The sequence below is a fragment of the Pocillopora verrucosa genome, chromosome 4 (assembly GCF_036669915.1).
Source record: "Pocillopora verrucosa isolate sample1 chromosome 4, ASM3666991v2, whole genome shotgun sequence".
In the NCBI taxonomy this organism is placed as follows: domain Eukaryota; kingdom Metazoa; phylum Cnidaria; class Anthozoa; order Scleractinia; family Pocilloporidae; genus Pocillopora; species Pocillopora verrucosa.
Genome location: NC_089315.1, coordinates 20,439,958 through 20,452,478, shown reverse-complemented (window position 1 = coordinate 20,452,478; position 12,521 = coordinate 20,439,958). Strand labels below are relative to the sequence as shown.

The 12,521-nt window shown below is 37.8% G+C and overlaps 1 protein-coding gene across 2 annotated transcripts in view; it reads right to left on the bottom strand.

Annotated features, from left to right (window-relative positions):
* Nucleotides 1-309: 309 nt before the first annotated feature.
* The window catches only part of LOC131773156 (ubiquilin-1-like), a 22,296-nt gene continuing 10,084 nt past the window's right edge, over nt 310-12,521 (bottom strand). Inside the window, exons 13-22 of one of the 2 annotated variants that reach the window (XM_059089137.2) lie at nt 11,267-11,318; nt 10,872-11,037; nt 10,291-10,483; nt 9,066-9,116; nt 8,281-8,313; nt 7,645-7,766; nt 3,345-3,433; nt 2,371-2,492; nt 1,986-2,070; nt 310-1,741 (exon numbers count right to left, since the gene is read on the bottom strand). In XM_059089137.2, coding sequence (XP_058945120.1) covers nt 1,686-1,741; nt 1,986-2,070; nt 2,371-2,492; nt 3,345-3,433; nt 7,645-7,766; nt 8,281-8,313; nt 9,066-9,116; nt 10,291-10,483; nt 10,872-11,037; nt 11,267-11,318 — 969 coding nt within the window. In that variant the 3' untranslated portion in view covers nt 310-1,685. The remainder of the gene's footprint in view (nt 1,742-1,985; nt 2,071-2,370; nt 2,493-3,344; nt 3,434-7,644; nt 7,767-8,280; nt 8,314-9,065; nt 9,117-10,290; nt 10,484-10,871; nt 11,038-11,266; nt 11,319-12,521) is intronic. The other variant, XM_059089138.2, reaches the window with a different exon arrangement.

Below are 12,521 nucleotides of genomic sequence, written 5' to 3'. Positions count from 1 at the left end.
GAATTTGATATCAGACCGTGTGGATTCTCTTTCGTTATTTTGCGAGATAGGTTCTGATTAATGTTTTACAATTTCATTACTAATATTGACTCACCCTTTCACTCCCAATATCTGATTTTTAATTCTCCCCTTTAGCTGCTATACATCTACCTATGTATTAGTTGCGAGAACTTAGTGTTCAATCAAGATAACAAAATTCTAACCGTTAAGTTTGAGTGCTCTCATTAGCTGCCTTCTGGATAAAGTTACTGAACTTACAGACATCCATTTCCAGAAACTAGCTAGAAAATTGACACCAGCACACCCGAGTCTTTTCTATCGGTATTTTAATTATCATTCACAGATTCACAGTGCTGTGGTCGCCAAGGAGCAAACTACAAGTCTATAGCAAATGCACCGTAAACGGCACTGTCAGCATCACTTTAACGAATCATAACCCTTTTTCGAGTCATTGACTTTTATCAAGATCTCTACTAAGTCCTTGAGTATTATGACTTTGTTTTCCTTTTTTTACCGTAACTTAACACGTTTTCCAGGATAACCTGTTCGAGAAAGCGAATTGCGAATTTTCATCAACAATTTAAGAAAAGCCAGATGAATTGTGCCCTAGGAATCATGGAAATCTCCAAACATTTCCCATAAGGGCCGCTTAAAATGTACAACTGGTGGCCTTAAGATGATACGATGTGCGGAGTGACATTTAGTGAAAACGGCGCATATTCCACACTCATATTTGACGTTACTTTCACCTCACTACTTCCACTAGAAAGGAGTGGAGCCTAATTCAAAGCATGAGCATGGTGTTAAATATCTCCTAACCTATTTACCTCTTTTCATTCTCTGAGGGTCCTTCGCCATTCACAAGAATTTGTCTGGCATAATATTCCATGTTCTATTACCATTTCTGACCAAGTTTATCTATCAGTCTTCAGTTTGGTGAAATCCAAGGCGCACAAATAATCCACACATTAGCCCTTTTCCCTACAGAAATTTTCAACCGGATGTTGTTCAAGCAACTCAAACTTACTAAGCTGGTTTAGTTCGAAACCCAATAACTTGTCCCGATTAAGTTGTATACAAAAACAACAAGTCGTTGTAACAATCAAACCTGGATTAGTGCTGTGCGTGCTTCGCATTTTTTATCAAGCCCCAAAGGAAGGAATTGGCGATGACTGGCAGAAAGCTCCTGTGAGATCTTCATGGTTACTTGAAGTTTCACCAATAAAGACTATTCCTTATTTTATTGGGGAATCACAACATCTAATAGCTTTTCTTCATTTACATTTTCAAAGTAGAAAAGGTGACATAAAAATTCCCTGTAGTTTCTAGATGTGGGATAAGTTAAATCAAAAACACTATCCTCATGGAAAATGGGCACATGATTCTGAATATGACATTCAATAATGATCTTCTAGAGCTTGTAATAAGGTTAAGCTAGTCTAGCACATTTGTATTGTGTGATGCCTAAGTAACATGTATTATAAGACAGCCATTCCACAAAACGATTTTCCATTCTATTACTGCTGATTAGTTCCCATACTTTTTGCTGGCTGGCACAGTACCGGCGCGGTTTATTTGTTTTACACTGTTTATAAGGCACAGAAAGGAAAAAGTATGCCTCTTTTTCATCTCTAATTCTGACAGTTTTTTTCCTCCATAGGTTAGTAATATATTTGAATCCGTCTTCATTGTAGCAGTCTTTCAATTGCAGCATTTAAGTCGCCGCCAGTTGCAACTAAAGCTGAAATGGAAACGCACACTAGTTACTTTTTGTAAAGAGGAATCCACAAATCTCCAGAAATGTGTGTAAGGTAATGTTTTTGGTTTAAGTATTCGCAGTTCCCCAGTCACTTCTAACCTCCTTCTCTGACAATAGAGCAAACAGCAAAGTAAACTTAAGTAAAATTCAGCAACGTATCGCAAGGCAAAGCTCAGGTAGCAAGTTATTGCCTACTGAACAAAAGTCCACGCATCAAAGGTCTAACCTTGGATATTCCGAGCCCGGTCTACAAATCCCATCTGAGCCAACTGTTCCAGTTGCGCGCGGTAGGCGACCTCAGGATTTTGAGTCTGAAAACATAAGGGGTGATGTTTCATGACAATCAAACCATGACTTCTTTCATTACAATACAGTGCACAAGTTGTGGCTTTTTTCGTTGATTTCCAATTTTCCTCTCCCCAATAAATTTCTATTGTTCTACCGGCCTTAAATTTGTTGGCAAGGGAGGACGGCTTATAAATTGACTGAGACGTGTTCATTTTAACTAGACGCAGCGACCGAAAATTAAAAAATAATGTTTTGTTGTCTCTTTCGCTACAAATCAGAGAATCAGCCAAAATGCGTGCCAAAGGTCATTTCAAGAATAATACCTGAGTCATTGCTTGCCGCATCATTTGGGACATGAACTGCGCCATAGGGTTTCCCTGAGGAACCCCTTGAGTGGTTCCCGGAGTACCTCCAGCATTTGGCCTTTGTGTCTCACCTTGTGTTCCTGGATATGTGTATCAAACAAGACCAGTTTACAAGCAAAAGTAATTTAAAATAAATAAGTAAATGAAACAAATTAAATAAATACGTAAATAAATAAAGTGCAAAAAATATACACCACTACAATCTCACTATAATGTACCAAAACCAATCCTTTAATTGAGTGGTTCTCAGTGAAAGGTATTCATAGAGTTCCACCGAAAAAAACATTCTACATGCTGTAGAGGAAGGTAGTTCATGGAGTAATGCGTTAATTGAGAGGGGCTACTAAAGTGACTTAAATGTGTAACCAGACTGGGCGTGAGGTACTCTCCAGAAACCATCATTAATCCTTAGTAATAACTAAGTAGTAACCCAGATAAAAATTGTACTGTAAGTGTAGCACGCTAAGGTAGGTAAGTGTTGAATTGTGAGCCAATCGTGTCATCCGTCTTTAAATGTGTGAACTTCGCTCTATATCAACTTGTTAAATTGGAAAAAAAATTGATGAGGCAAAGTTCCACCCAGATGGTGAGAAACACAACCAGAAGGAGTTGATTTAGTTATGGCAGAAGCACATTGCTCAAGACAACACAGTTTTTGTTGGAGGGAAAAAAAGGAGAAGTAACACTCTCATTAGGTTGCTGGACAAGGTTCTAAATGGCGGTGAGCAAAATGATTTTCACCTACAGAATTCATCAAGGTTGGAAAGGTCTTTCCAACCTAAAAGCGCGTTCAGTGCCATAATTGTATATACCGTCTTATAGCTTAGACAAAACAATAAGATGTTTAGAATATACCTCTTGCTTTTTAAAATAGTCTAACAAAAATTTAAAATTTGCATTGTTTAATGATTCAAAACCTTAGTCAAACAAACCTGATGTCTGCGATGTAGGTGTGGTCATGTTGTTGCCTGGAGAAGTGGTTGAACTTGTGCTCATTGCGGGAGAGGAGCCACCAGTAAGGCTAAAAATGAAAGAAACAGAGACTAAATTAGGGACTTTAGGATCCAACAACGCGGACGTGACTGAAGCTGACCGGAAGTAAAAATACCAAAATGATCACCACAGCGCATGATCGTGACGTAAACAAGTCGCGTCCTTGCTCAAGAAGAACGCGCTGGACAGCATTTTCACGTTGTCAACAAACTGTAAGTATTTCGACTTATTTCAGTTACAAAAACACAGTAAATTGGCACTTTTTCTTTGTATATCGAAAGTTTTATCATCCCGGCTGCATTCGTCATTTCTTTTTGTATTTTCTTGTCAGGCTCACTCATATTTCTGAACAGACAAGACAAGACAAGACAGTTCTCATGGCCTTAAACACCAAACCGGTTACGGTGTTGCATATCATGCAAAGTTCTGGTACTGGCCTTCCGAAAATAGGTATCATGTCTGAGTATCGACAAGGAAAGGAATATCGCTTCAGAAGCATGCAAAGCCCTTCTGTTCCTTCGCAAACAGTTCCCTGGTCGCATACGAAGTATTGCGGAATTTGAAGAGCATCTTCTACCAGAGGAATGTGGTGCTTTTCCACCCTGAAGTTTTCCCTACACTCGGCTTCACTTTGGCTCTCTAAGTTAAACGGCGGGTAGTTAAAGTACGGAAAATCCAAGTTGTTTGAACTGTTTTCTTCGAAAAGCAAAGCATATTCTTCAATCGTAATGATATTAGAGGCATAGCTGGCCAGCAAAATTTCGCGAGTTTCTTTAAAAGTCGCCATTTGCACTGAAAACAATACTATAATCGGTTTCTGTTGTTCAGAAATAAAGTAATTTCACTACTCTTTTTATTCTATCCGCGGGTAGCCGCGTCGTTGAATCCCGCCATCTTAACTTAAATTTTCCCGCCACGAACACGGCGTCCTCGACACAGGCCCCACGCGGCTTCGGTATATTTGACGAAGTCCGCGTTGTTGGATCTTAAAGTCCCTATTATCTCACCAGGAACTTCTTTGAGCTTTTGACGTTATGCCCTCAAAAAGGAACATTCATTTATGTCTTAAATGAATCTTCCACATCATTAAGACTCTTTATTTTTTAAAAAAGAATTGGCCGATCTTCCGTTCGTTCACGTTTAATTCACCTGTCAGAACCATTTTCCACAGTGTTAGCAATAGAAAGATAGATCACCACAAAATGTGCAACATCCTTCCTTGTAATGAACTGGTTGAAATGGTCCAACTGGTTGAATTGCTTTAACTGGATAAAATGGCCAACCGGTTGAAATGGTAGAAGTAGACGAAATGGTCCAACTGGTTGAAATGGGCGAATTGGCTAAAATGGTTTAACTGGTTAAAATGGTCAAACTGGATAAAATGGCAGACACTATCGAGACTGTGGGAATGAAATTTCTTCCTGGCTCCATTCTCGTGTCCACTTCCTATTGTGAAGATCGTAGCTCTTCACAAAATGCTGACCCAAATCTGACGCCATTTCATAACATTCTTCTCCTACTGTGCAGTGTACTTTTTTCCTACCCAACGTGACACTAAAACGATTTTCCTCCATTCGCTAATGATGTAATGCATCAGCTGTTTCATGGTCTCGGGGTTTCGCAGAAACCTGTTCAACTGCTGCCCTGCTTTCTCTCCTGCAAGATTTTCTCATCTACATTACTGGCCAAAATCTTTTGATCACTGTTTAACTTCTGAACATTTACCATACCATCGATAACGCAAGGCGACTGGGTTAGCATATTTTCAATCGATGAAGTACATTTCAGCAACTCGTTAGCGAAAGATGTTATTTGCATATAATGGTATGGTACCTCCTTCATGCTTAGTTGTCTTGCTTCTGTACAACTAAGGCATGGTCGGCTTCAGTTACAATCTTCTTCAATATAATATTAAAGTTTGACTTCCGGAGGGATTACTTCTGGCCTTTCCTAGCTGAAACATCGGTAGGCTCTTTCTCCAGGATCTTTGGTTTGTAACAGATCACAAGCAACATCCCTTGGCTCTGAAATGTCTCCACCAAGCTGTAGTGTTGACTGTAAAGAACTGTACATCTGTTTCACCTCTAGCAATTCTACTTTTTTAAGAGCACTGTGATCATTGATCCATTTGATTTCTGTAACACTAACGTAAAGTGCTTGACACGATCAAAAACGACGTCGATGGTGTAAAGCTTGAGATCGTTCCAATCTTTAACGACTGACGATGTACTTCAAACATTGTAGACATGTCAGTAGCTAGTATAACTATTATTGGGAGATATCTGACATTATCGTTAGAGACTTGCACTTTATTTTGTACCACAACATTGAATCCAGTCCTCCTACTCATGTTGGCATTCTCTATGCCATGTAGGCGCACCAAGATTCACAGAAGGGTCATCTTCAAAGCATTTGTCTTGATCTGTGTGGAGGTTACTTCCACATGTGTTCTGAATGGCAGTCATCAGGGGTATCCTGAGGTGAAAATGGGAATTCCTTGTCCTATTATAACGTGAACATTTTGATGCTTTGACTTTGCAATGGTGGGCATCCCCTCAGGTGGAGTATAATCAGGACTGAACTGTTGAGCCTGTAGAGCGATTCCATTCAACAGATGAGATACTCCTTCGACTGAGAATCTCCTCAAAGCGACCAATATTTGCAAACTTTAATGACGTTTAAGAGGTTAATTGTGATTTCAGGCATTGTTGACAACTTCTGAATACAAACAGCTGTACTCAGTTCTCAGTTCTGTGACGCCCCGTGTCCACATGGATTTTAGATCTGAATAGACTCTACGTTATTGGTCAATGATTTGCGGGCTACAGTATGTGCTTTGGGCTACTGGGTCGTCCACAAGCCACTCCAAAAGCCAGGTCTTCTCCAAATGAGTTTAAACGTCACTATAACCTCCATGTTTCCGTTCAGCATCAGAGGAACAAATTCCCTCGATTTTTCAGGTATTTGAAGTACAGTAAGCTCTGTTTGCATTGGAGGCTGTGACAGGCCTTCATTGCAGGAAACAATGGACTCCTGGAGTTCTAGATAGATATCCTGCAAGTTGTGCTACCTCCTTCTTCAGCTGAATTCACGATGATTGTTTCAAGTAGAACTTCAATTTAGAACGTTGACTGAAATTCTGCTTAGTACTTTCAAGTTGTCTGGCGTCCTACTCTTGTTGTTTGATGACTTCGAGAACCCTTAAAACGCCGTGATTGTCTAACAAATTCGCTCTGATAAAATCTAAATTTCAAGATAAACCTTTATCTTGACGAGACTTTACTTCTTGTCCTCTAATTAAATTGTGTAAGTCTTCCTGCCTTGGAAGAGTATAATTTCTATTACATCATGAAATATACCAGGCCTCGACTGGAACAAGCTCTCGAGACATTATCACAAAAATCCTACTGTCATGGCGTGCTATTACAATGTGTGTGTAAATGTGTTCATTCATGGCAGAATTCAGAGTAAACTGTTCCCTGAGTTCAGTTTAAATCGACTGCTTCACTTAAAAGCAAATGGTTTGGAACTGGTACAACCAGGAAAAGAATGAATTCATTTTGTTCAAAAGACTGAAATCAGGCGAACAAAATCCGATGGATCGAGTTTTGTTTTGTTTGGTTTGTTTGATTAAGTTTACTTGGTTCAGAAATGGAACTCACAGAAAAGGAGTTACTCAATTGACTAACTTAGGCATAGAGCGAGATTACAATATATATGGAAACGTTTGATTGCTCACTCCAGGATTACCCATTAATGTCATTAAAGTCATTGATAAGTTAAGCGTGGATATCAAATGAAAGGAGAAACAACCAAGGGAAATGCTGTAACACTCTGTTTCCAGCACCTGGTGTCATATATTGTTGAGTTTCAGATTTCCAGGTTCTCCTGTTTCCTCCATTCACAAAAATCGACTCTCGAAATTTACAATTTCCTTTTCGCAAAGGCAATTAATTTTGCAACTCTGGATGTTTTTTAAAAAGCTAACTGCAAATTATCCTATTAAGTGGTGTTGATCAAAAGCATTTTTATAGAGAAATAAAGATTGGCAGTTTAGTGGGACTTAAAACGGCGGCCAAAATACATTCCGTTTACGTCTCTGGGTTCAGAAGAACCCTCCATTTTGTTTTTGCTGAATTAGCAACGATTCCTCTGACACTCTAAATTTCGTTTTGATATTCTAACTAAGCAAATTTTTAAAGTATGCCTCAAAGGGGCTCAGCAGCCTGCTTAGCTCACCCCACTCCTGGTACTAGGCCTGGTGCCTCTGCTTGTAGCTGCATCATCCCCTGTTGTATTTGCATCAAGGCTTGCATCACTCTAGGGTTAGTCATGGCTTGCTGGAAATCCGGATTTTGCATCTGTTTAAATGCCAATGAAAGTCAGGTATTTCTGATAAGTGAATTGGTAGTAATAAAGGGTACACACTGCCTATGCCTAAGGCATAAAGAATTTTGAAGCGGTTTAGAAAACTGAAATAGAAATCATGATGATTTATCCTATAGCCTCCCAACTTTTTCCCTTCACATATTCGAATCATGGGAATTATTTTTATTGTCTATGAGGTTTTTGGAAATACATCAACATCAATGACAGTGTCAGCGTTTTCTTACACAACTAAGCCACGGATGTTGAAGTTTCTGTGAGACAAAAAACCATCTTTCACTAGGAGGCAATGTTCTCGAAGCATGGACATTTTGCAAAAGAAATAAAATATGATTAAAGATCTCTAGGCAAGAATATTCTCCCGAAGATATTATTGAGTCCTTTCTATCTGGGGGTTTCATTGGGGTTTATCTAAGAGACAAAATCTCAGGGACAAATGATCTGATCGGAAAATATTTCCAATGTAACTGATGAACTTAACTATCTTACCTGCTGCATAAATTCTGGAAGTCTTGATGCAACCTATAAAAATATAAAGTTTGTCATTCATGCAGTTTTCATCTTAAGTCACAATGTAGTCAAAATTTAAGGTTAAGTAGCCACCAAGAGAAGTCACCTTGCCACCAATGTTTGACTCAGACCATCATGCAAAACTGAGGCTAAAATTAGCCTCCTCAGCTTGAGCTTTTTTCACAAGCACTTTACACGAGTTTCTGACAGTAATGATCTTTCTTCAATTTTTTTATTTTGCAATTGAAAGATATAATCTCGCTAAGCGTGACATCGATCACGCTTGACCAAAACAAAGACCAAGCGTGCTAACTTGACTGAAGCAGAACATAGTGTATAATACATACGCACATTGGACACGCTAAGCGTGTTGTATTGGCGTGTTGTGAGCGTGTTATCACCTTTGTCCCCGAAATTACATGGAGGGTCACAATTGTGTGAAGGTTATATCCATGCATTAATGACTTTGTCACATACAAAAAAAATCATGAACCTAAGGAGATTTATTTCCTCTGTAATCATGGACTGTTTCTAAAAAAATATAAATTGAAGGAATGAAATTTAATGCTCACTAATGACAGAACAAACTGCCTGGTGGGTGGTGATAACATGATGATACCCTCACAGGATAGCAAGTTAACCACAACACATTTTAAGTCCAAAAGTTTGTTTTCTTTTGTGGTTATATGATGTCAACAAAGCGAGCCAAACTTGTATCAGCTTGTGTAGAGGAAATCTTAAAAAATTAGGTTACACCACTCTACCTGATCTGCTAGCTGGCTATTTCCTTGAAACATTGGATTTGATCTAATCATCTACAAGACAGGAGGAAAAAACTGTAAGAAGAGGAACAATATATGAAACATATGAACCTAGTAATGGCCTAAGTCACTGTAAAGTCCCTGTGGACCAGTGGCTCAGTGTAGGGTCATAGAATTTGAAGGTTGGAGGTTTGATTCCTCATCATAAAATAGATTTTTTTTTCCTGCACAAGCGATTTAGTTTTCTGTTCACAAACCCACAACTCCTGGACACTAATTCTAGTGTCTATGGTATAAAGAAGAACTTAACACTTGGACTCAAAATGGTTCTCAAAAATGGATCTAGCAGATTTCTATTTATCTGTTGGAGAAACAAGAAACAATAAACAAGAAACACACATTTCTCTTAGTCTATTTATTTTTTTGTAATTCAAGCAAACAGAGGTTAAAACATAATTTCAGGTGGCTCAAAATGGTTGGGCTATTGCCAAACATTTACTCTTGAATGGGTAAACAATACCACTAATTTGTTTCTAGGAAATGGCATGAAAAGAAGCAAAATTGGTTCTCATGAAGTTGTGTCAAAACGTTTTGGAATATCTGATTACCATTGAAACACCACAGCCACTAGAAATACTCTTAATTTGTGCTTTCAGAAAATGTAATTAAAAAATGGCTTTGATCATCCCGTTTACTAACTGCTGAAATACAATCACTATATCATGATCAATCTTTCTACAGTGCTGTAAAAAGACTTTCAGGGAAACAAAGGAAAAGCTAGAGTAGTACTGATCCTTAGAACAATAACTATAAGTTAATTCAAGCCACCTTAACAACATCACAAACTTTAAAATCCAGAAAAGCTTCATTTGAAGTCAGTTTATTATTTTGTTTCAGCATTCAGTGAAATTAATTTACCATTCTTAAACTGCAAATCAATCCAGTTTTAAGTTGCATAAGTCATAAGAGTTACAGTGTAAAGTTAGAATGTGGTTCCAAAACATAACACTTAAAGTAAGGATAACATATACTAGTGCTGTACTGGGCCAAGACATTCTAAGAATAGAAAAAAAAACCAACAAAACACTGAAAACAAAAAGCATAAAACCAAAAAATACACTTCCAAATAAATTCTCTTTGTCACTTTTGAAGAGATTCAAAAACCCCATTGAAACTATGATATCAGTAAATAATTGATTTAGTTGGTTTAGTTTGCATATCAACTTACAGAAGCCATGAGTTCAGGATTCTGTAGCATGCGTTCCATCATGTCATGCATGTAAGGACTCTGCATCATGTTTTGAAACAAGGCTGGGTTACTGGTCATTTGCTGCATCAAGGACTGCATGGCTGGTGTCTGGAACATGCTTGTCATGGTGTTTTCTTGTTGAGATGGGTTAGGGCTTGAATTGTTACCAACACTGAAAAAAAGTATGAGAGTAGAATCTTTTATAAATGTAATTATAACTGTTCTCTGTTTTCTACTTACCAGTTTTATTGTCATATATCTTTTACATATAGAGCTTCAGGTTACACTATCATTTCCCTATTCCCCTTTGATAATCAGTCTACTTGGTCCAAATAAAGTTTTTTGCAATTTCTTGAATGTATAAGATGCACATCATAACACTAAGAATTACCTGATTGAAATACTACATTGAGCACAACCAATCCAGCTGTTTATCGGTGACAAAGGCTTAGGCACTTCACAGATGTAAAATCAATTAATCCCTTTATCTTAGCTTTCTTGTGAATGAATATTAAAGTACATGCCATTGCAGAGTAAACATGAATACTTTCAAGACCAACCTGGACACAGGAGTAGTAGTAGCCGTAGAAGCACTAGAAGGTGTAGATGTCTGAGGCACTAGTGGTTGACTTGGTTGAGGTGTAGCAGACCATGGGTTTGGAAGAGGAGAGGTGTTTTCTGTTCCTTGTTGAGGGTTTGAAGATTGATTTGATGTAACACCAGAGGCTACAGTATCAAGAATAAAAACTGCTAATTAGAGATAAATAGTGTTTCACAGATCATGACACCCTATTGATGGAAGTTATGGTCTGTTTATAGATAGGAGTATCGCATGACTGAGAGAAACTATTTCTTGTAATAATTGAGGTGGTAATGTTTGAAGGGTCATGAAGTTTGAAAGGTCTTTTTTCTTATGATTTGTTGAAAACCATATGCTACTTATGGTGGTTGTTACCTGATGTTCCGCCAAATAATGCTGCAAATGGATTATTCTGTGCACGCTGTAACTACAAACAGTTGTTGATCAGTTTACATTCATACCCATACATGTACTTATAATCTAACCTTACAAGTTCATCGCAACTGTTCCATCTGAAATGTAATGAAATGTAATTTACACTTCAACATGCCCTTGGGATCCACTTGAAAATAACTTTACCTGAGTTTAAGGTAGAACAGCAACTAAAATTAAGTGGAAGCAACAGAAACCTCAGCAATTATCTTTTTATATGAAACTTTTAACTTTGAATGAACTGAAGTAGTACAAACCTGTTTTAATCTCCTACGTGTTTTGTCTGACTATAGCAGACTTCATCAAAAGTTTCTTTAACAAGTTGGGTATATAAGTGTGCTCACATACAAATAGTGAAGATTTTCCATTTTCAACCTTTATGCACAGTGTGGTGGAAGCATAAAGTACTTGCAAGTTGTGATTACTGTGCTGTATATGCGTGACATTATGCGTACGAGTAACTGATGTTTTTGGGGATCAAAGATTTATTAACAACACAAAATGCCCCGACGGTCAAAAGAAGTTTTTTTTCTTTTTGGTTTAGAAGTCTTACTTTGTCTACAATGATATCCATAAGGGGATAACAGAAGACAAAACTTCTCTGTCATACTCTCATAGACAGTTTATCAATAATTAAGTTATTTGGGGGGCAAATGCATTTCTTGCTTCAATATTTTAAGTTAGAATAAAAGTGCATCTCTGGAGACTATTCAGCATTTAAAGTAAAGTTCAGATATAACGCACACTGTCATTGGTTGATAGATCATGCTCTGTGAGAGTATAGTTGTAGAGTAAATTGTACTATGTTTGACATGATCATGCTGAGGTCCATCATGGCTGGCTCATCATGACAATCTCTGGTCATCATAGTGAACCAAGTTTCAGAAATTAAATTAGCCACCCTTCCAATAAACAACTAAGAGCTTGCTCTGATGTCCTTTCCAATGCCTTGAGTGGAAGGTCAAATCAATCACTGCAGCCAAAGTCATCCCGAGCAATCTTCAAGTTCTGGCAATTTTGGCCGTTGTTCATTCATAAAACACTCATCTTGAGAAGTTTGTTTTCTAATTATCATGTGAAAAAACTTGTGTTTTTATGAGCCACAATCTGGCCGGATTTCACTGAACATTTCACTTTCAGATTCTGTATTAGAAAAACTAATATAATAATATTTTATAAACTAAAACTCTTCAAGCAA